This window comes from Podarcis muralis, chromosome 11, assembly GCF_964188315.1.
Source record: "Podarcis muralis chromosome 11, rPodMur119.hap1.1, whole genome shotgun sequence".
NCBI lineage: Eukaryota > Metazoa > Chordata > Lepidosauria > Squamata > Lacertidae > Podarcis > Podarcis muralis.
The window spans coordinates 36,387,238-36,411,626 of NC_135665.1; the positions used below are offsets into that span (position 1 = coordinate 36,387,238).

Here is a 24,389-nt window from a genome sequence, read left to right on the forward strand (position 1 = left end):
TCCGCTAAGGAGAAAAGGCTCTCCTGCTGGCTTGGCCTTCCCTTCCCTTGACTGCGGGGCGTGTTGGTCTCCATCGCCTCCGCGCGCGCTCCAAGCCTCCTTGGACACTTCGGAGCAAAGAAATGCACCGGCTCGGGTGGAAAGTGACGGGCAGGTTCACCTTGGGACCCTGGAGCCCGAGGGCTGGGCCGGGCCTCCTTTGCCCCCCGGTCTACTCGCCCGGGCATTGTTCGCCCACCTCGTCCTTTCTGCTTCCGGAGGCAGCGATGGGAATGATTTGCTGCAGATGACATCAGCTGCCTGGGCTGGATGCTGGCGAAGCAGCAGCAGCAGCAAGCGAGCAAGGCAGCGCGCGTGGCTGTGCCGGGTCCCCTCCTCCTCCTCCGACGCCTCCGACGCCTCCCTCCTCCTCCTCGCCAGGTCCCAGCCCCGCACTGTCTCGGTATAAAAGCGCCGCCGCCTCCCCGCCCTCCCTCACTCGCCCGGCTGCCTGGAGCGCGGTGGTGCCTCTGGAGCGCGCGGTTTTGTGGCTGTTTTTTTCCCGCCCCTCGCGAGGGAAGGAGGCGCCTCGTTGGAACTAAAAGCCTTTTCGTCCCGCCGCCTCTCCTCTCTCGTCGCCGCTGCCTGAGGGGAGAAAAGGCGAGGAGGAGGAGGAGAGGGGCTTTGCCAGGATGGCGACGGTGGTGCTGGAAGCGGAGACGGAGCCGTCTTGTAGCCTCCCCAACGCGGTGCCCCCCTCGCCCAGCCTGTCGCACCGCTTTCTCGACAGCAAATTCTACCTCCTGGTCGTTATAGGCGAGCTGGTCACCGAGGAGCATCTGAGGAGAGCCATAGGCAATATCGAGCGAGGTAAGGCGGCGCCGCCGCCAGGCAGCCCTCCTCCTCCTCCCCTCCCTCTCTCTCCCTCAGGAGCCAGGCGAAGAGATACTTCAGCTGCCGCCCTCCGTCTCTCTCTCCAGGGGCGGCCAGTCGGGTGGGGTGGCGAGGGAAAGGGCTGGAGAGGCGACCTACAGGTTGCGTGGCGCGAAAAGTCCCGGCTCCCGCAGCGCGAGGGGGTTTCTGCGCCATCGCAGCCCAGGACTGTGCAGCTAACCTTGGCGCAGCCGCCTCCCCGTCGGAGCTGCTGCTCATTGTGGTCTGAGGTTGAAATCGGTGCGGGGTTTCACTGGGCTGACTTCATGGTCCAGACAGAGAGAGGGTCGAGAAGGGGAAAATTGATGCAACCACTCCCTCTCCTCCCCCCCCCCACCCCCGTGTGCGTGTGTGTGTGTATTGGGAGGGGGCGAGGAGGCTCCTTCGTCTAGAACTGCGGCTCTAGAGTTGGCAGCGATCTCCACCACAGCCTCGGTTTCCTACCCAGCCTCTTCTGACTCCGTTTCAGACTCTTCTCGGAGTTGCATTGCGCATGGAATGAAAGAAGCTGCAGCTGGAATCGCGGAAGGGTGTGTTTTCTCCACTGGCTGGCTGCAGTTCTTGGGTGGAGGTGGCGCGCGCGGAGCGGGGGGTGGGTGGGTGGCGAGATGGAAGAAATGGCTCCCTTATAATTAATGGCTTTGTTTTTAACCATAGCTGACTTTGACAGCAAACCAACAAAACAACAACCGTGAAATACAGTCAGAGAAAAGTTGATTCCCCACCACCGCCTTCTCTGTCGTGGTTGGGGAAGCTTGTACAACAGATGCACTCATCAAACAAGAGTCTCTAAATCGGCTCCTGTCTTGCAGAACATGTAACAAGGAGGCATTGCAGGAATCCAGTGGGGATTTCTTTCTTGGGCAGGTGGGTGGGTGTCCAAGGTTGTGACTCCCTCTCTGTCTCACTTGATAGCGGTGCCTTGAGATGCTCATCGCTCTTGAGAATCCTGCAGCAGCAACAGAGTAGGGGGGAGACAGGCTCTTTGATTCCCCCCTCCAAAGATCTGCAATTCTGGCTTTTTGCATTTAGCTGCGCCAATTGGCACAAGGAAGGTGAGAAGGGGATATCACCCCCTCCTCCCATCCTCTGAAAGCAGTTGATCTTGAGTTTGCGCCACTTTTTCCTTCTGTGAGTCATTCCGCCTTCTCGCTCCCAACATTGTCATTAGACACCCTCCCCAACTAGCTGGGCAGAGCAGAGGTCGTTCAGGTCTTTTGCAGAGCCAGCAACAGTCCCTCCTTTGCTTTCTCTTTCTCGCCTCTTGGTGCTGCTGCTGGGGAGTCTGCCCAGAGATACCGGCTTGTGGGCGTGGTGCAGTCCGCAGTGCGGTCCCTATGGCAGCCCATAGCGGACAAAGGGCGTTTACACAGTCAAGGAGAAAAAGGAAAATGCATTAAATAAGCATCGGAAAGTAGACAGGCTTTGCTGCCTGCAAATTGAAGCAAAAAAGATTTGGAGATCTCTTGTGCTGCAAAAGGTGCAGCTCCTGACAAGAGATGCTGCTGCAGCTTCCTTTGTTTCTAACTTTAAGCCATAAGTATTCTGGGGTTTGTTTCGGGAACCTTAGAACAAAACTGAGACTTCAGAAAGATTTTCCCCCAAGAAAAACAACAGTAACAATAAAGGACAGAAGCTCTGGTTATAAAATATTGAGCACTTTTCCTGTTAAATCTTGTCATTGCTCAGCTACAGACATTGCCCTGCTATAGAACTGTATTGTTAACTTTTATTTTATAAAAGTCACGTTGGAATACTGGCCGAAACAAGTGGATTTCTTATAGATGATCTTAAATATAATGCTCTGCATTGTGTCATTCTGGGGGATGCAGTTATGCACTGCAAATGGGATAAATGATACACAAGTGTTAAAAGGCAGTATTCATAGGTTTCATACAAGTCCTTAGTAATATTAAGTTTTTGAGCAAATGCATTTCTTTTTTTAGTGGGTTTTGGCTTTATCTGGGAGAGAACAAGGGATTTCAGGAATCTGCCATTTTCAAAGAACCCTTAGGCAGTGCCTTGATTACATTCTTGCTATATAGGTGTGGTTCAGCAGATGGAGGGCTCCAGTTGGTTCCTATTGTTGCTTCACTCCCTACAAGTGGTTCGAATCCATAATTTCTTTGTGCATCTTTTCTCAAATCCACATTGTAGTGAAGATGGGACTGCCTGCATTGGTGGCTATTTTTATAAATTGACCTGTTTTAATCTGACACTTGCTCAGAATGAAAGTCTTTGTTTTAGACTGCTCTGGTTATTTTCTTTTTAGCCTTATCTGAAGTTTTAGCTTAAGCCTGAACTAGCTGTTACTTACTTAAAGTTATTAATAATTGATATAGTAAATGGAGGTGTGTTGTGCTCTCAAGGCATCTGATGCCAACTTGCTCACATTGCCCCAGAAGAAATAAGTTTTCTTCCTGCACCATTTCCCCCTCCCCCACTTGCTTTATTGTTTGGTTGTAGCTCCTTAGAAACAATGCCTACTTTTAAAAAGCTGGATTGAGAGCAATACATGCTATTTTTAGAAATCCAGGGTCTCTCTTATTAATGATTTTATGCTGAACCTGGTTTGGGGAAGAATGCAGATTTTTCTTTTTCTGTGGAGCTTGATTATATAGTTAAGGAGTGGACATATTAAGTTCTCACCTGAAATATGCATTCCCAGCAAGGGCCTCAGTATTTCACGTAACTTACCTGTGCTCTCAGTTTTGTGCCTTGGGCACCACCCTTGAAGATGCCGGATTAATGAGATTAATGAGACTCACTGCAGAGAAATCTGAGAAGACTTCATGTACTGATGACTTATTAAGGTTTATCCTGAATTATCTGGAGGATGAAGATTTGGTTTTTGTTCTAAATATTGTCAAGAGGGACTTTGTCCGGCATCATTTAATAATCTCCATAAGCTATTTGTTTTAATTCACTGGCTACCCTTTTTCAATATGTAAAAGACTGACTCTAGGATCTGTACGAAACTCAAGATTTGTGGGTGTGCCCTCGTTGCTAATGGAGGGGGGTCTGCTGTAAGGCCTTCTACTCTTCTCACAGAAGAAAACAACTTGATCTCAATTGGAATTCCATTGGTCACTCACATTCATAACAGCAGACTATCTATATATATTTTTCCAGATTTCCCCTGTATTAGTGAATTTTGTGTTGTGTTTCTTTCATGTTTCTGTCAGAACTGCTGAAAAGACATAGTCCTGGCTTTGATCCACACAATTCCCAGTTTGCTTCAACGATACTGCATGATTTGCAGCTACAAATGATATATGGCTGGAGTTTATTTTTAAACAGCAGAAGGCAAATCACCCAATTTGGCTACCTAATGCTTTGTGCTGTGATGGCCCATCTCCAAGTGGTCTGATCATGAATGATCAATGCAAGTATGGCCCCCACAAGAATATGAATATATATATATATATATATATATATATATATATATATATATACACACACACACACACACACACACCTCAATTCAATCTTAACCACATAACAAATGATACTGAATGTTGCCCACAATGAAAATGCTTGTGATATCTGGAAACCATGAAATATGAACACTGTTTTATTATGTTGCATTAAACAAATTCTGAATATACTCTATGGAAGATCAGTAAAAATCTGCAAGAAAATGAAGGTCAGATTCAAAACAGACATATCTGTATCTCTACACTAAGCAACTGGGTCAAAACATCCTCTCTTTGATATTTCCCTGTACTGGATTGAACAAAGAACTGTCACAAAGTAAAACTATTTCTTTTTGTTACTTTTGAATCTCTGGCTGTATACAATGACACTGAGAATAAATGTCATTGAAAACTATCTGCTTGGTGAAGTTTTTCATCCTCTTGTTGACTTTGATGGGGGTTATATGCATAACTGTGTAGGATTGCAGCTTTACCTTCAAGTGTAAGGCACAGCTTAAAAGGTAAAGGTAAAGGTACCCCTGACCATAAGGTCCAGTCGCGGACGACCCTGTGGTTGCGGTGCTCATCTCGCTTTACTGGCCGAGGGAGCTGGCGTGCAGCTTCCGGGTCATGTGGCCAGCATGACTAAGCAGCTTCTGGCAAAACCAGAGCAGTGCACGGAAACGTCGTGTACCTTCCTGCTGGAGCGGTACCTATTTATCTACTTGCACTTTGACGTGCTTTTGAACTGCTAGGTTGGCAGGAGCAGGGACCGAGCAACAGGAGCAAACCCCGTCGCGGGGATTCAAACTGCCAACCTTCTGATCGGCAAGCCCTAGGCTCTGTGGTTTAGACCACAGCGCCACCCATGTCCCCTAAGGCACAGTTTACACATGGCATATTCATCACCCACTAAGTATGGAAGAAATAGGTGATATGCATGTGTGATACAGGTCACAGATCAGTAAGCTCAGGCTTGTTGGTCTCTGGAAGGGAGAGTATGATTATTGCTTTCAGTGCAAGAAATCCTAGGCCCTGTTCCTGGACATATCCATACAACCAGAAGAAGTGGGCACCACACCTTTCAGGGATGTTTTCTTTCTTTAGGGGAAGGATTGTAGTTTGGTGGTACAGCAGATGTTTTGTGAACAAATGTCCTATGTCTAATCTGTAGCATCTCTAGTTGAAATTGGATAAGTGAGCACGCAGACAGTTCTGGGTTAGAAGGACAAATAGTTTGACCTAGTATTATCTATATTCCTATTGCAGGCTCAACCTTCCTTTCTCCTTATACTTTTCAGTGGAGACAGTTTTGCATTTGGTTGAGGAAGATGTTATGAGTCAGTTCAAAGTGTGAATCTGCCTATTCCCCCTTTTTGGACTCTGACACTAGTGGTCATTACTGAATATTGGAAGTTTCCACAAAGAACAGGGATGAAAGTCCATTCTAATTTAAATGATGTAGGCTTTTCAGCAAAAATTGAATTCATAAACTCCAGTGCCCTAAATGGTTGGGAACATGATTTAGCTTATATGACTGACACATTTAGTAAACATATCCAACAAAAATACAGCAGATTAATTTTTCATCCTATATAAATCTCATAAGTTTTTGCAACAGCCAGATAGTGACTCATCAGGGATTATCAGCAAAATTCATTAAGTATTTCTTTCCATCTAAAACACATCTGTAAGTATTTCAGTATGCCTCAAAGTTTGTTTAACCATTGTATGTAACACTTACGGAAAGTTCTAGAACATATATATGCACTTAATGTATATATATGCATTTATATCTGGCATTTTTAATCTGTCTGACAAGCTGGTTGTTTTAAAAGTAGATAAGGACTGTGTGAAAATTGTCTAAGACATCCTCCCCCCTTTTTTTACCAAGATCATGTGCAACAGAAGGATCAAGCAACTGTGAATGTCATTGGTGGTACAGAATCACCATTGGAGTGACTCTATTTTACTGCACATAAAATAACCACTACTCCCAAAAACCGTATTAAGAGGAAAACTAGACTTTCTTTTTCCTCCCTAGTGAGATTTTGTTGCTATTGCAAGCATTTTGAATTTAAATGCTGGAATTTAAAACTGCTCTCACATAACTTTTAAAAGCTTTATATGATAAGCTAGGTCCTTTGAAATGATGTCTCCTTAGCCACATCATGGTACATTTATTTGATATAAACAATGATAAAATCTCAACGTTGGGACAGAAGTAAAGTTCCAACTAGCAGTATTCACCCATTCTAATATTACTGTGCTGTAAAGCTCACCTATTTTTAGAAAACCATTCCATGGTTTCAAGCTCCATATCTTAAATGAGGGATGATAAACTTGTGGTCCTCCAGATGCTGTTGAACCCAAACTCCCACCAACCCATCTGGCATAGCCAGTGGTTGTGTTTTATGGGAGTTGTACTCCAACAATATCAGTAGGTTCACAGGATCCCCATTCCCATATTAAATGCTTCTTATGCACATGTTTACACAAGTGTATAAGCACAGTCTTCTAGACTCCACTGCTTGCTTTTAATTTTTAACATCAGACAAGCAATTTGACCATTCAGAGTTTCTTTAACTTTCTTCTATACTTTGGTTTTGTTTTGACTTCCTCCATCTGAAAACAGGCAAGTGACCTTTTGAAATATGACATAGCAACTAGTTTGGACTTGCTTTTCAAAACATCTCTGCTTATTCTGCCATGTAGAACTACTGCTTGCAGGCTTTTTAAAAAATATATAGTTACAATCCTAAAACTGTCTTGGATTATTATGTGCATTTAACATTTAGTATATGTGTCTTGTAGAGCCCTGTATCACAGGGAAGCCTTTCCCAAGTAAACAGTAAAACTCTGTTCTTTTTGTTTTTTAAAGTGCACTTTGGTTTAAAAGTTTTAGTGCAGAACATTAATCTGGGGGTGAGTGAACATCTACATCAGGAATAAGAGGGAAATAAAGATCTAAATTGGGATCTACTGCCCCTTTGGATCCTGCCGCCTTACCTCATAGGTGGATTTAGGTGAGCACGACCTGTTGGGTCATACTGGGTGTGTGGCCATAGGGGCACCACAACTGTTATGTAGAATGGAAGGTGAGAGGCACAGGGAGGCACCGAATTTTGGTATTGCACAGGTTGCCACTGAAATTCGAAACCCCAAGGTCTGTGATTGCCCACCTGACCTCCTGGATGGGCTGGTCCTGATGGTATGTACAGGAGAGATTGAAGTCCTACGAAGGGAAAAGTGAGCGATTTCTTCAATAGAAAGAAGAGGGCCTCATACATACAGGCCTCAAACAAAGACTAGCACCCACTGATGTGATTGCCTGCATAAAAAAAGTTGTGAGGGTTTGGGCTTGTCACAAGTTGCCACAGAGTCTGGATCTGAGATGGAAATGTAGGCATGAGGGCAAAAGCCAGAAAACATGGATGGAGGGCTAGGGATGAGGGAGTCAGGGATGAGAGTTTTAGTCGCACACAGGATGGAAGTCAAATTCACCTTGCTTCACTTCATTAAATATAATGATGGAGTGGAGCAAGGTGCAGTGCAGGCTGAGGCAAAGCAAATGCAAAGGATGGAAAAGAAGGTGTGCTACCCAATGGAATGACTAAGAGCCTGTGAGCCTAATAATAATAATAATAATAATAATAATAATAATAATAATAATAATTTATATCGCACCCATCTGGCTGGGCTTCCCCAGCCACTCTTGGGCGGCTTCCAACAGAATATTAAAATACAATAATCTATTAAACATTAAAAGCTTCCCTAAACAAGACTGCCAAACCAGCCTAGAAGGAGCTGTCAGGCTGTAGCTCCAGTTGACAGTGTTCAGGCTACTGCTTACAGCTCTATGGTGCCTGGTCTTGTCTGTCTGTCTGTCTGTCTGTCTGTCTGATAGTGCTGGTGCAGGAGATAGGCTGGTTGCCAAAGGGGGCCCATTCAAAACATTCCCTGTCCACCAACCCCAGGCACTTTTGCTTGGGAATCAAACAACTAGCTAGCTGAAGGCCCTCTTCCAAGCACAAACTATGTAACCCAACAATCCCATTTATTACGGAAAGCCCAGAACAAAAGGGTAGATTGGCACACTGGTGTGCTTCCTATTACTGCTACTATTTATAGCACTATGGTGCATGCTTTTCTTTGTAACTGCAGTGTGGTTAACAAGAGTTTGACAAGGTTGCTGTTGTGGAAAGAAATGAAAAATAAAGTTCCTTCTTGTGACAGGAACTTGGATTTTGAGTCATACGGGTAATAATTGAAAGTGTGAAAGACACCAACTAAATGTGGCCTATTCAAAATTAGTCGCCACTTTTTGAGTTTTAGCCACACTTTCATATATGGATAAAGACTAATAAATGAATTTCACTCTTCCATTGTGTTTATACATAAAGAAGAGGGCAATGTAATTCAAGTTAGTGATTGTGAGGAAAGAAATGTGGTCTCAGCTGAGGCAAGATACCCTAAATCCAATGTACGCTCTCAAAGTAAATCAGAGTAACAGATTTGTCCATTGTATTGTATCTGCAATCAGTATTTTTCAATGAGGGAAGTTTTGTATTTTTTATGTTACATGCTATTTAAGCTGCATAAGCAAAATTTCAGGTTCATAAGCAAAACTAATTTACTGAATTTACTGAAAATAAAATGTTGCAAAAAAGTTACTGGGAAGAAGTTACAAGAATTTTAATCATGCAGAATGAGTAAAAACAAAAACAAAAAACCATTCCAAGTTAACTATGTTGTAAATAGGTTTGAAAATGTTATCAGTTGTCACCCTGTAATCCTGCTACATATTAACCAAACTAGTAACAATTCTTAAAGTTGTGTTTACAAGGACTTGAGCAGAGATTCATTCAACAACTACTGTACTGTATTCAGAAGAACTAGAAAATGTTTAGCATGGTGATGGATGGAGTCCTGGAAAATGAGAGCAGATAATTTATTTTTAATCACCATGTGGCTTTTAAGAGCATAGAGTATCCAGATAGGGCACAGATTTTATTAAAAGAAAATTCAGAAATACGCAATCTGTTTGTATCCAATAATTACATGTATTTTATTTATCTTGGTTTTTAGGGATCCGGTCATGGGACACAAACCTTATTGAATGCAACTTGGATCAAGAACTTAAGCTTTTTGTGTCTCGCCATTCGGCTCGATTCTCTCCAGATGTGCGGGGTAGGTTTTATTTTTCTGTCTTTACCCATAAACAGCATAAAAGAATGTAAAAATACTTACTGGCATAATGGAGCATGATTTCAGTTTAATTCATTAAACTATTATTTCCCCCTATGGCAAATCAAGCCTTTTGGATATTGTGTGTTCATGTAGATAGAATTATTCGTGGCTCTTCTGTTAAAAATAACACCACACAGTGGATATAAACATGGGATCACAGCCATAGCCTGTAATTTAAACATGCTTGCAAGGAAGTAAGTCTCATTGAACTCGGGGGGATTTAATTCCCTGGAAATATTCCTAGTTGGGCAAAAAGCCTTGTAAACAGCTATGCTGTGTATCATATTTTGCACATGGGTTCTGTTTCTGGACAAACATTTTTGCGGAGTTCTACATTTTCTTCATATATTCCCTTTTGTGCAGTAATAGTGCAAAGAAAACCCCACTGAATTGAATGGTGCTTACTGGGTAACTGGGGTTAGCACTTTCGCCTAAACTGTAACTCTGCATATCAGTTACATTTAAAATAATTGTAACTCTGCCATATTAGTTACATTTAATTGGGCAGAGTGCTTAAGTGGTTATAGATTGACATGGAAATTTGAATAAGCAAATAGTACTTAATGGGCATCCAAGGCATTAGCGTTTTTTTGCTGCTGCATCATGTTAGGCTTGTGGTCTGCTAAGAAAAGACCCGGATGCTGGGAAAGATGGAGGGCACAAGGAGAAGGGGATGACAGAGAACGAGATGGTTGGACAGTGTTCTCGAAGCTACAAACATGAGTCTGACCAAATTGTGGGAGGTGGTGGAAGATAGGAGTGCCTGGCGTGCTCTGGTCCATGGGGTCACGAAGAGTCGGACACGACTAAACGACTAAACAACAACAAGACTCCTAGATCCTTTACACATGTACTCAGGTGTCCTCCATCTTATATTTGTGCAGCTGGTTCTTCCTGCCCAAGTGTAGAACCTTACATTTGTCCCTATTGAAATTCATGTTGTTAGTTTGGGCCCTGATATAAATATAAATTAAACACATTCTGGGAGAGAGAGAGAGAGAGAGAGAGAGAGAGAGAGAGAGAGAGAAGGAGAAGGTTCAGTCTCAAATCGGCTCTTCTGCAAGCTTGTGTGTTTATATGCCTTTCCTGATCCAGTTCTCTTCATAAGACTCCTGTGAGGAGGGAAAGTGTTGTGTTAAGTGGCTAACACTTACCTGGGTTGTCTATATGCTCAGGTTTATAAATAAAATGCTAGCAAGTCTTCACTCACACTCAGGATAAAATTTAGTAACTCTTAAGTCTACCCACGGAGCTTAGTGAACCTGCCCGTAAGCTGAAGTGACCTTCTGAAAGGTCTTGCCAAAATCTTTAGGAATCTCACTCCCTTGTTGGAAAGTGTTGGGCTGTTTATCAAGCTGAACTTGCTTGTTTTGGTCTAGTCCAGGCATGGCCAGACTTGGCCCTCCAGATGTTTTGGGACTACAACTCCCATCATCCCTAGCTAACAGGACCATTGGTCAGGGATGATGGGAACTGTAGTTCCAAAACATCTGGAGGGCCAGGTTTGGCCATGCCTGGACTCTAGTCCCACTTAGTTAGGGGCAGAGCAATCATAACCCCTGATACACATTGCTGAAAGGGAATTATTGCTGCAGTTGTCCCTGCTGCACCTGCTTAAAGTGTGGTGATGCTACTGCTGACAGCGTCAATCCCTGCAGCAGCTGTCATAAGACCTCAAAAGCAGATATTTTAGGGCAGGGTGGTGGTGTGCTGTGGTGTTGGCTCTGTTTGATTCAAAGCTGGTCCATACCTGAGGAGGAGATGAATCCAGGCCTCTGTGCTAGTCTGTAGCAGGCAGGGCAAAAAACAAAGCTTGATCCTATCAATGGAGGAGCCTGCTGCTCCATTCTACCCCAGCCTTGGATTAGGACTGTTCTCCTAGTCACAATGAATTAGCTCCAATGTATATATGCAGCAGAATTAGGCAGTAGAAATGGGCTGCATTGCTTCAGGCAGGGGTCTTCCCTTTCAAAATAATCTTTATTTATTTTAGATATACTTCCTGCTGTGTAGACTTTCTACTTGCAGGGGATTTCTTTAATGTAGGGAAGCAGTGTGAGTCTGCTGCTGAAGTCTGAAGAGGTAGAGTCAATTCTGTCATCTTAGTCTGTTGTATGCATAGACTTCAGCCTTACTCTTAGAGGAGACCTGTTCAGGTAAGGATCAACACAGAATACTTGGGTGGGAGGAAAAACAGCCTCTCCGTAACTGTGGAACTTGAACAAAAACTTATTGTCTTACAAAAAATAAGTAGCAATATAGGCAAGCTTATAATGAGCTACTTCTTGTATCCTGTAGAATGCTAGGACTGGCTATCACCAATGACATTCTGATTATTCTTTTCTGTCTTGCACTGCATAGTATTTCAGACTGGCCTGGATCACACTCCTGTTTACTTTTGCTGTAATTTCATTCATTTTCTTGCAGCATTGCATCAGATTTTGTAGCAGAAACTATAACTGGCGATTGCATTCCTCCCCACCCCAAATTCAGAAAAAAAGAAATGGCTCTGGTTTATTTTGGGCTTCTAAAAAACAGTGAAACAAATATGTAGATGTAGTCTTCTAAATGGCTGTGTTCCACAAGTTCAATATAAGTTTACAGTATTGTACACTATGCAGATTGTGCTGAGTTTAAGAGCCAATTTCATATTTGTTTGAAGATACATCTTTTTTTAATGTAGTGAGAGGGGTTAGGCGAGATTTTATTCCTAAAGTATTTAACATAAAATCTGATTTAATAATACTCTGATGTAAATGTTTTAAACACTGGTGCAGCTTAGCTACTTGTGGCACCATTGCAATGCTGTTCTAATCCTGACATGATGATGTTTTGTGAATCTGCATTCCTCTTTGCGTATTATCTGCACACCTCTTGCCACCCTCGGCTCCTTTGGGAGGAAGAGCAGGATATAAATTCAACTCAGTAATGATTATTTTTTTAAAAAAATCCATTCTAAGGATATATATGGTGACAACGCCAAATTTAGGATTAGGTTTTAAGAAACACCACGTGGTTGATTCAAAGCTATGTGCCCTCCTGCACAGTGGGAGGTTAATGTACAAAGGGTTTGTCTCCTTTCAGATTCCATGTTAGTTGTATAGCGCATATAGTAGAATTGGGAAGTACCTTCAGATGTGGAGCTCAGTGTATACTTCTTTTTTAAAAAAATCATATTTATTAAAATTTCCAAAATACAAAAAAAAGATAAAAATAAAACAAAAATGAAATACATTTGCAATCTTACTTTCATTAACCACTTTCTGGGACTCCCCCATTCCCCCCCCCTACTGTATTCCCCTTTCATAATGTTGGTTCTACAAGCTCTCACTCCCAATTTACAACTTAATTTGTTTAACCCCATATTCAAATTTAAATTATACAATCATCATCATTACCTTAAAAAAAGAAATACAAATCAAAAATTCTCTCCCCAAGGCCCACCTCAATTTCATTCCACGAATTCCCTTTTTCTTTTAATAAAAACACCCCAACAAAATATTAAAAAAAATCGAAAAAATAGTTACACAGCCTTTGGATTCTAGTTCTCTCCCCCCCCTTCCCCGGTTTGAATTCCCCATGTCCATCAGTCTGTCTGTCTGTTGTCTGCCTGGAGGTCTTAGATCCATACTCAATTCAGTTCCACCTTGCCAGTTTCTTTTTTTTAATATTATTTTTATAGTGTTTAACTTCAAACATCCAATCCAAAAACGACCCCAAGGGGTTCCCCCCATTGTTCTGTTCCATGTTGTTGTCAAATTTCTTGTCCTGTTCTGCTGCTAAAACGTTCTAATTCAGAAATTTGGTACCTCTACAGGGGTTATTGTTATTCAGGAACAAAAACTTACGTCCAGTCCCTTCCTTTCTTCAATAGAAAATTCTATTGTCTCCTTTAATGTAAACACCCCTGTAGACAAAATACTATTTCAGTTTTGCAGCTTTCCCAGGCAATAATAAGTCCTGTACAGTTCCCAGAGTGTTTTTCCGCTTATGGCCGTTCCTGTAATGTCCCGAAACCCCTCTAGGGGGATTGTAGTAACTTTGTTTCCTCTTATCCAAAAGTCCGGTTGTTGTTCCATATTTTCAACATTTTGTATCCAAATCATAACAAATTGTAACAAAATTAACTAGCAAAGTCCTCGTAGCAAAGTCCTCTTTACACTTTCCGACTTTGACAGCCACTTTGACAGCTGTCGAAGTCTACGTCTCTTTTCCCCAGGCTCTCTCGCAGGTCGCCCCGGTTCCCGGGGGGGGGGGTTACGTTTCCCTTCTCACTCCACTCTTCTCCTCCAGCACAATTCTTGTAGTTTCCCATCGTGAAATTCTTGATTTTTGTCCAAAATACGCTTCTCTCTAGACCTTGGTTACTCAGTCCTTGTTTTAAAATGCTTACAATAGGGAGGGGGGACTGACTTCCTTTTTGGATCCCCCCTGCTCGTGCCAAATGCGAAATTTTTTTTCTTTTTTTCTCCTTTTAAACCCGGTTTCCAAATTACTCATGGGTTGTTGTTAAAAGTCCGAATTTTCAATGGAAGAAGTCAGTGCTCTCCGCCGGATGGCATGCGGCTTTGCTCAGCAGGGGAAGCAGAGGACTCAAAGCACCACGCCACTCCCCGGCACCCGATCCGAAGCCTCTAAAAAGGCTTCTTCACGAGTCGGGAGGGCGCTAACGGTACCAGCCGAGTCACCCATGTCCACGGTCTCTGTGTCCGTGGTTTTTGGGGGTCCCTGCGTCGCCGGCGCGGTAGGACCCAGCCCCTGCCGAGCAGACTCCCTCCGGAGCTCGGAGGGAGTCCGCCATTCGGCGATGGCGCCAACCCGGAAGTCCAAGCTCAGTGTATACTTCTAAGGATCCAGGTGTGTGCATTGAAGCCACTGGATTGGATGTGAAATTGGAGAAACCACTGCAGCAAATGTCTCACTTTGATCAAAGGCGAAGTCTCTTAACGTGGCCAGTGTGTTTGATAGCTTCATTCAAGAACTAAAATAATGCAAATCCTCCTTTTCAAATGAATAAAGCAGGATTATATTATCTTTTGAATGGAAAGATTTGGTGTACTCTAGGAAATATTTTCCAGGAACAATATTTTTGGTCTAGACTTGTACGCTTAATCTGTCATTGTGTCGGATTACAGTTTAATTGCATGTGACTAATTCATCACCACCTTTATGGCGTGCAGTTGTGGATATGTTTCATGAACTGCAGTATTTGAACAAAATGCTGGAAAGCAATGTTCCAGGCATGGAAAGCAATCTGTCTTAAATCTGTGTTAAACCTGAAACACCTAAGAATTTATTTATTTTTTAAAAAACAAGGTTCATTTTCAAGACACTAAAAATTACCATTATAGGATGCATCTGTGTTTATCCTAGCTGCATAGTTAGAAATGCAGTCTGCCTTGTACATTTGCCCATTTCATTGTCTCTCTGGGCCTTTGTTCTTCCATTCCTTACAATGCCAAGCCAAGGATGCTTCTGTGACTGTAGTCACAATAGGCAGTGAAACCTTGTAAGATGGAGGCACCTAAGCCTCATGATACACAAAGTAGAGTTTCACTTCATGAGATTATAGTACCCTTGCTGTTTAAGACCCTTGCTGAAGTTAAACAACAAATTTTGCACTGGTGTCGGCATTGTGTATTTTATGTTAAACAATCAAGATGTCTAATTAATGGTTGCTATGACAACAAAGAAACCCAAATGTCATAATGCAGTGGTAAGCAGCTTGTTCAGGGGGCGGAGCCAGTGTGATGCTTCCATTTGCAGCAGAAGGGCAAAAAGGATGCCTACCACAATAAATGCAGTCTTGCTGTATCCAACCCATGCCCCATATTACATCTGTGAAAGTGTCCAAGAGCAGAAACAACAAGGGAAAATAACTGATGAAGGATTAATGGAGAAGTAAACCAATGTTCATGGTGGAATCCAGCTGATGCCAATGGAAAGGGTTTTTGATGTAGCAGACATATCTAATAACAGAAGAGGAGTAGGGGGTATTTACCAATTCACTTTTTCCTCTACAACCCTTCCACCTTGTTTGGTGAATTCTTCAACTCTCTGGAGTCTATTTTTAGATTGTGCTGGGGGTTTCAAGGGAAATCAGAAAAGGCCTCCCTTCTTCTGTTAAGGGAGGTGTCCAAAGGAACAAAAGCCCTTCAGTGAGCATAAGTGCATCAACTGGCTTCTACCCCCATGTTTTTACCAATCTGTTTCACGATAACTTGAAAGGAGGAGGTATAATTGCAGTGCTATACACATTTACTTGGAGAGTAAGTCCTGTTGAATTCAGTGAGGCTTTAATGGCCCCATGGAAAAGACTAGTATGTCAAAGTCATCAATATTCCAATATTAATTCTTTGATTAATATATTTATACCCATTCATTATCCCACAACACTATGTTTCAAAGAACACTTTCTTGATTATCAGCAGGCATTTCCATTTTAAACTTTAAGCTTTGCTTGCTCTCTACTTCTAATATTACATGGAGTGATGAACCAATAGGAATGAAGTCTGCACAAGCCTGAGTTGTAACTGAATGGCTATTTCAGTCTTAATACTTGTGCTGCTTCACAACTGGATAGTTGTGGCATGCTAGTATTCACCTGCTAAGCATTTGATCTTGTGTACTTATCATTTTAACTCCTTAAAATAAATCACAAAGCATGTGCATGCTGCTGGATTATTGGACATGGTGTATTTTAACATAATAGGGAAATATTGGGTGTGGTTCAAGCAGTGCTGGTTTCCATCCAGTTTCATTAGTATACTCGCAAGGTGCATGTGGAAGTCTGTGCAGAATAGAGAGCTGCAACCACTGGAACAGCTGTGCATTCCAAAGAGGTTTTATGTTTTATAGTAGTGGATAGGAAGGAGTAGCTATAAGCATAGAGCTGTAGTTATTTACCTTCCTTTTCCTCCATTCCTTGGAATGGTTTGTTCTCTACCAGCTGACTTTGGAGCATTGTGAAACAATATTGTGAAATAATGGTTTAAATGCATTCCAGCTTTGTCATCTGGCTTTGCAAAGACATTTAACATTTTCGAGGGATAGCTAGCATGCATTGCTATGAATCTGCCCACTTACTGCATCCAGCATTTGAGACTCTGCTTTGTGTCCTGCCAGTTTCAGAGGGGTGACTGGTAGGTACACAAGAACATTTGTGGCTCCCAGACTGTGGATCACCCTCCTCTGGGAGGTTTGGTTGGATCCCTCTCTTACGACCATCACCAGATCTATTGTTGACCTTCTTATTTTGTTTATTTGATAGCTTCTGCACTTCTCTTCCCTTTGCGGTTATTTTTGTTTTGTTATGTTGACTTGCATCTACATCTCTTACCCCTCTTGTTTTTATTATGCTGGTTTGTTTAATTTTGTAAGTGTAAGTGAATCTCAGCATCTTGAGAAGTAGAGACGTCACCTTGCCAACAAAGGTCCGTATAGTTAAAGCCATGGTTTTCCCAGTAGTGATGTATGGAAGTGAGAGCTGGACCATCAAGAAGGCTGATCGCCGAAGAATTGATGCTTTTGAATTATGGTGCTGGAGGAGATTCTTGAGAGTCCCATGGACGGCAAGAAGATCAAACGCATCCATTCTGAAGGAAATCAGCCCTGAGTGCTCACTGGAAGGACAGATCATGAAGCTGAGGCTCCAGTACTTTGGCCACCTCATGAGAAGAGAAGACTTCCTGGAGAAGACACTGATGCTGGGAAAGATGGAGGGCACAAGGAGAAGGGGGCGACAGAGGACGAGATGGTTGGATAGTGTTTTCGAGGTTACCAGCATGAGTCTGACCAAACTGCGGGAAGTAGTGGAGGACAGAGGTGCCTGGCGTGCTCTGGTCCATGGGGTCACAAAGAGTTGGACACGACTAAATGACTAAACAACAACAACAACAACAAGTGAATCCCACTTTTGAGGGGGTAGTTGTTAGGATTGATGGGTGAGGTTCTATATTTGGGGGGATTTTTTTAAAACTAATGTGAAGTTTTAATACTATTTACCTTATTTATTAAATTTATGTCCTGCCCTTCCTCCCGTAGGTGCTCATAGTAGATATACTGTGGTGCGAAGAAAATTCAATACCCCATGGCACAGCAGTTTTGCAAATTTGCAGAGTTAAAGCTGCTTCAGAAACTGAAGCAGCTATGCAACTATTTCATTAAACTCATAAAGAGCAGTCTTAAGATTTCTGATTGCAGAAGAGTGTTATTTCTGGAATAACTCATAAGAGTGGATCATAATGGCTTGGCAGATCTTTGGATTATTCCACTCTGACTCCCCTAATTGACTGAAATCTTCAATGCACATCTTTATACTTTCTCTTAGAGAGAAGGAAAATGGTGACTAGGAGACAGAGGTTAGATTCATTTAGCTGATTCATGCCGATGGATCCTTCCTTCGTTTTCTCCGTGGAGGCGTTGCTGCTAGCAACTGTACCAAAGCATCGCTATCTGTAGCTACACAGTAACAATGAGTTGGGGAAAACAGATGTCTTAAAAGTTCCCTGGATTGTGTTCATTCTGTGGGGTACGGGGGGAAGCCCTATGATTTCACCAGCTGTAAGTAGCATTAAAACTGAATGTGTTTTTAAGAAGCAAAGTAGAATATGTGCTGTTTCAAACCTGGTTTCTGTATTGTGCACCTTCCGACCACAGTGTTGGCCTTTAAAGTAAAATAGCTTTCTGGATACATGAGCTAAAACGTTCGATGCTGAAAAAGAGGGCAACAAAGTCCCCCCCCCCCCCAAAAAAAAAGGTTATTGACTTGAGGACACTGCAAATATAATGCATTTCCAGTATGGCATGAAGTTTGATGTAGGAAAAAGTTTGGCATTCATAGGATGAATTCCCCCATATTTCAATTTCACCTTGAGTGCACATAGTGATTTCTATGCAGAAAACATGTAAAACTTTGAGAACCACTTCTGTGCTGAACTAATAATGAAAACCAATAACATGCACTCTTGCATGCTAAAAGACTAAAATTTCTGTGGTGCCCTCCTTCCCTTGATGGCCTAACCATGTGCTTATTTTGCTTTACGGTTAATCCAGCCCTGATTATGCAGCAGCTAAAAGGTGGCAGGAGGAGGCGAGGCTCGTAAAAAAACAAATCCCAGGGTCTGGGCATTCCAAGGGTGGTGGTTGCCTTAAATACAGTACTGGCATCCACAAGAGTCCCAGTAGATTCTGGAACTCGGAAGCTTCTGTTTATTTTTTCTCTATAGAATTGGTAATCAGATCTGACTAAATAACTTTCACCTTAACTTTTTGAAGATTTTTGTTGTACACCTTTTAAATGTTTTAGCCTTCTGAAAGATATATTAGGAGAGTCATAAAAGCCCATTTGCTCTAATGTGTCTGAAGACAGGATTTAGCAGTCTGCTAATTTAATATTACTCATAATCATTTGTCCTAGTCTATTGAATTTTTAAAGTTGTCATTATCAGTTTTAAGCTGCAGCGCTCCAATTTCTGAGAAGTTCATTAAGACTTAAAAAGATTTAAATATTCTTCAATAGGTAATAAGGAGCATTCAAATTTAGCACTTATTAAAAACTTACAATTGTAATATTTTACTGTCTGCATTTTTTGGCTAATTATATTTATTTTTTAAAGATATTTTTTTAAGGGGGAAGGTTTCATGCAGAAACAAAACAGATCTTGTACAATAATTCCAGAACCTTAACACACTTTGGTTATTTGTGTATGGCACAGTAATTAAGTCTTACGGTATCTCCTTGGAGGTGAATCACAGCATGATTCCAAAATCACATATAGAGTTTGTGCCTCCTCCATTTGTATTCATAAAGAGACCCAAGTGGGAATGGCTGCTTTGCCCCTAACAACTCCCCCCTCCCCATTAAACCCTGTAATTACATCAAGAATTATAATTTGTCTTTGGCTTCAGTGGGATAATGTCATTGCATGTCAAGTTGGGGATTATCAAGTGGAAGGAGACCCTGCTGACATTGTCATTTTATGTTAAATAGGAGAATCTGATTTTAATTCATCTCATAATGATTCAGTAGAGTATAGCCATTTACTAGGCAAGCTAATAGGAGCATCTATATAATAACCCTTTACCACCAATTACAAGCAAGACAGGAGACACTATAGAATCATTAGTTCAATAAATAGGAGTAGCTGTGTTTCAGCTGTTACACTATATGGTGCAGTCTGAGAATTCAGGAATCTAATGCTTAAAGTCAGTGGCCCCATTTATCCTCAACTTCACAAATGAATAAATAAATGAATAGAATATAAAAAGGGTTGCAAATTGTGGAGTTTGGGTTCTTTTAAGAAGTTTGCTTCCCCTGCCTAAGAAACTATTATTAGCATTTTAAAATGGGCAACAAACTTGAGGTGCTTCTTCTGCCTTCCCACCAGCCATTCCCTGCCCCAACACAACTCCTGCTTCTTTTCTTTTCTTCTCCATCAATTGCTCCCTGCCAGTCTTACCAATGCTACAATCTACTGAGCTCCCAATCCTTCAGTCCCAGAGGATGGAATAAAAGCAAGTCACTCTTGCATCTCTACCACGTATGAATGAGAAAACCAGCCTCTCCACTCACTCATAGCACTGAACTGCCAGAAAGCTGCAGCACATTTGGGATGATTATCTTCCAAGTTGGCTATCAGAATACAGTGGTACCTCAGGTTAATTACTTAATTTGTTCCAGAGGTCTGTTCTTAACCTGAAACTGTTCTTAATCTGAAGCACCACTTTAGCTAATGGGGCCTCCTGCTGCCGCTGCGCCGCTGCAGCACAATTTCTGTTCTCATCCTGAAGCAAAGTTCTTAACCTGAGGTAATATTTCTGGGTTAGTGGAGTGTGTAACCTGAAGCGTATGTAACCTGAAGCGTATGTAACCCGAGGTACCACTGTAGCTTACTTTGTACCATCAAACAAATCTTATTTGGTTTGCGGTTTTCTTTTCCATCAAATTCTGTAATTTCAAAACATGACAGCTTTATAGGAATTAGGCATCCTCATTTTAGATAATTGGTTAGGTTTATGTTGTTGGTTGGTTGGTTATTTTACAACTAATTGTCCGTGTTTGGAGCAAGAAATCACATTAAGATACAGTAAACAATGTTTCATTTGAATAAAACTTGGTTGTTAGGGATGGTTTAAGAGAGAGAGAGTTCAGATCATGCTGACCCAAGGATCCTTATAGTCAGTATCTTCCTTTCAGCCAAAAAAGGGCCTCTCACAAAGGGTCACACCCAAATACAAAATTCAAATACTGCACACAAAAAATAGTACTCTCACAAAAAATAGCAAAGTCTTAACATTAAAAGAAACATTAAAAGCCAGATATTTAAAGCATTGGTGTTTCTGATTAAAAGGGCAGTCCCTGCAAAGATACCAAAGAGAGCAAGTGTAAATCCTTAGGGAGCAACTCCTCTTTTTCAGGGTCCCAGGCAGGATGGGCCAGGCAGGTATAAAAGCTTAACCCCTTAATGGTTCAAGCGCAGTCACTCCCCTGTAGCAATGTCTCTAACAATGGCCATTGAAATACTCTAGGGAAGTCCACAATAAGGTCTTTCCTCCATTGTTTGACCCTCTTCAAGCGGCATTCATACAGCCTGTAGATTGGAAATGATGGCTAATAACTCTTGACAACTCATCTTCTATGTGTTTTATTAATCCCTCTTAAAGCCATCTAAGCCAGTGGCAGTGAATTTTCCCAAGTTAATTATATGCTATCTGAAAAAGTACTTTCTTTTTAGATGCCATACTTTCTTTTTGCTCCATACTATTAATAAATGTCAGTCATAGTCTGTTAATTTCTCCCCCCAAAAAACTAGTTTTTCAAAGGGAAGATCTTCCCTCTCTGTACTTTTTTTCTATGGTACCCCTTTGAAATGCTGGCTATCAGAATTGCACACAGTACTCCAAATGTGACTGAACCATAGGTTAATATTATTATTTTGATTGTTTTTTTGCTTGCTTTGAACTTGTGGATTGCTTCTACAGTAAAAAAGTGTGTAAGGTAATGTGCAATAGAAGTTAATGCCTGGTTTTTAACCAGTAGCTGGCACTAAAAAAAGTTGTTATTCACAACCACTTGCTTATAAAAGTTTAATTGTATTCCCACTTAAACTTCTGCATATGAATACTGCATATGAATATATTAAATATTTATTAACAGTTTCCACCATTGCCTCTTTTTCTAAAAAAAGTAAGTCATTTGACCACAAAAGCACCAGTCATTAAATATCATCAGAAAACTGGCTTTCTAAAATTTTAGAATCGTTATCGTCCCTGCTGTTATTATTAGAATGTAAAAAAATAAACATCAGCTAAAACACTTCCCTTATGTTCTGAGATAAAAACTCTATTTTTCTGCATATCCCCAGCAATAAGGTATGAAAGACATTTGACAGAAACCAAAAGGCCCTGCCCAAGTCCCTGTGAGCAGAATCCCCTGAGTGCTTTAGATTCTGAGCGATGCCTCTCTTTCAGAGATTGGGCTCCTGTGGAGACAGGGGGAAATGTCATGTAATTCTTGACTTGGTCTGGGAAGATGAGAGTTCAAAACCTTACTCAAAACATGAAGGTCTTGGGTGGCATTCAATTGAATACAGGGTGATCCTTGAAGGGAAATCCTGGGTGCAGGAGGAAAAATGTAGGCTTTAGCCTGAATCATGAGAGGAAGAGGTGTGTGCAACCCCAGTCCTTCTCACTGTCTTCACTGCTGCCATCAAGTGGGTATATTTGTTTCCAAGCTACATCCACCAAACATCCCCCGACATCTGGAATGTACTTACTGACCCTGCCAGCTCTCTGTACTAGGTGGCGTGGTGAAACATTTTGCCGAGAGGTGAATAACAAGGCCTCAGACAGCAGTATGCCAGAACAAATGTAGCTTTTGAAAAGGTTTTTATAAGGCAGACAGTTGAATATTTTCAGGAGCAGGAAGCCCTAATTTTAAAATGGTTGGAACAGTTGAACTCTCAATGTTCAGCTTTGTCTGCTCCAGGAGTCAATAGATTCACTGTAGCTCTTGGCATCTTCCTTCTGATTTTGGCTCTTCTTTCTGTTTGGTTATAGTTGCATACACCATTTTCACACCCCCCCCCTCAAACTCTTGGCCCTTATGTGTCAGGCTAAACTTGACTCTAGTACTCAGACATATCAGTCACCAGGAGTGGGTGGAGGTTGTGGCCCAACATCTCCTCCTTTGCAGCTGACCGTTGGCTCTGGCCCCAGCCTGCTGTGGGGAATGACTAGATTGACACGTGCAGTTCCTCTATGCAAGGACTAAGTAGTTGTGTATTGTGCTCAGGTTTTAACTGCTGCTGTACTAGATTTGAGTGTGAGTATTAAATTGCGTTATGTTGTTAGTGTTTTCAAATAGTAAGCTGCCTTGGTGTTATGTATTGAAAGATGGATTTTCAATTTTTTTAATATATAAATAATCAAATTACCTTCATATCTTTATTTCTACTGAGAATCTATTGGTAGGTTGTGCAGATGTTTCAAAATTAGCTGAATATGTGCTCATACCCATTTGCTCATTCTTGGTTACAGGCTCTGCATCCACACTAGTCTGAGAATAGAGCTGAGTCCGCAGTGTGTTAATTCCATATATGGGTAATTTTGGGGTTTTATTCCAGTTCTGTATTTTTTTAAAAAAATATTCATCTGTTTTTAACCAATACGCACATAACATATTCTGCAGTGATCGTGATTTACTGAGCTGCTATGTCAAAGGAAAAAAACAATCTGTGTTCAGTTACTTTTCCTCCGCCCCTTGCTTTTAGTTCTAGTAGTCTTGGCAGTTGGTAAGTGGCTTTGCAATGTTGATACTCCTCTCTAGAATCTAAAAGGTTTGTGCAAAGCAAAACCCATGATGAAATACGGGCTGCTGTCTACTCAAGTTTCACTTCACAAAGGAATTGGATGCTTTTAAGCATTGCCATGTCTCTCTGGAAGTACCGTATGTGGGTTTTTTTGTTGTTTCTGGAATCTGTTTGCAAGTCCTTTAAAAAAACACACCAAAAAAACCCAACAACCCAGAAGTGCTTACAGGGTAAAAGTTAAACCCATGCAGAGACAAAATAGATGAGTATTCTTATTAAAAGCCCAGGTGGGCTTATTTGCCTGGTGCCACCTTCAACTCCTGGGGTTGATGAGATTGACTAGCATTTGGCTTTTGTCACCTCTGATTTGCCAGGAGCACACGCCACCGCCCAACATTGATGCATATTTTATGGCTGAGGGTTAATTAGAACACTATAAAGCTGAAGTAGAGGAGGTTGATTTAAATTCCATCTGTGTGGATTATGATGTAGCGGGGTGCATTAGCATGCAGACAGAGTTTCTATACGTATCTTTCAAATGACAAGTGACTTGAAGGCACATCACAATCTGGCAGATCTGCTGTGTGTTATAGAGCTGGCCTACACCTTCATATTAGCACAATTTAATTAGGCAAGAAAGAGCACCATATCTCTTAAGAGACAAGATGAAATGATAAGTCAATATTCCTTCCAAAGGTTCTTTCAAGTAGAAAGTATGGCCTGCTAAACAGATTTTCTCATTTGTAAAGAAAAGAAAAGAAAAAAGATGCTAAATATGCTTATTCCTAACAGTTAAACATTCTTTGTCCAATACCAAGTATTAGAATAGATTTGCTTTGTGGCATTATATTGTCATTTCCATTTCCATTATGTTCTTACGTCATGCTGTTTTAGTGTAATATTCAAGCTTGAATAAAGGCAGTGTTTTATTTACAGAGGCTACATGCCATTAGTTTTCTTGAGCTAATAACCACTGTATAAATACCAGAATGTTATGAAA

General features: G+C 41.6%; 1 protein-coding gene across 1 annotated transcript in view; it reads left to right on the top strand.

Moving 5' to 3' along the window:
- Nucleotides 1-413: 413 nt before the first annotated feature.
- The window catches only part of MAP1B (microtubule associated protein 1B), a 69,720-nt gene continuing 45,744 nt past the window's right edge, over nt 414-24,389 (top strand). The window contains exons 1-2 of the mRNA XM_028748881.2: nt 414-849; nt 9,417-9,518. Of these exons, the coding sequence (XP_028604714.2) occupies nt 672-849; nt 9,417-9,518 (280 nt within the window). The 5' untranslated portion in view covers nt 414-671. The remainder of the gene's footprint in view (nt 850-9,416; nt 9,519-24,389) is intronic.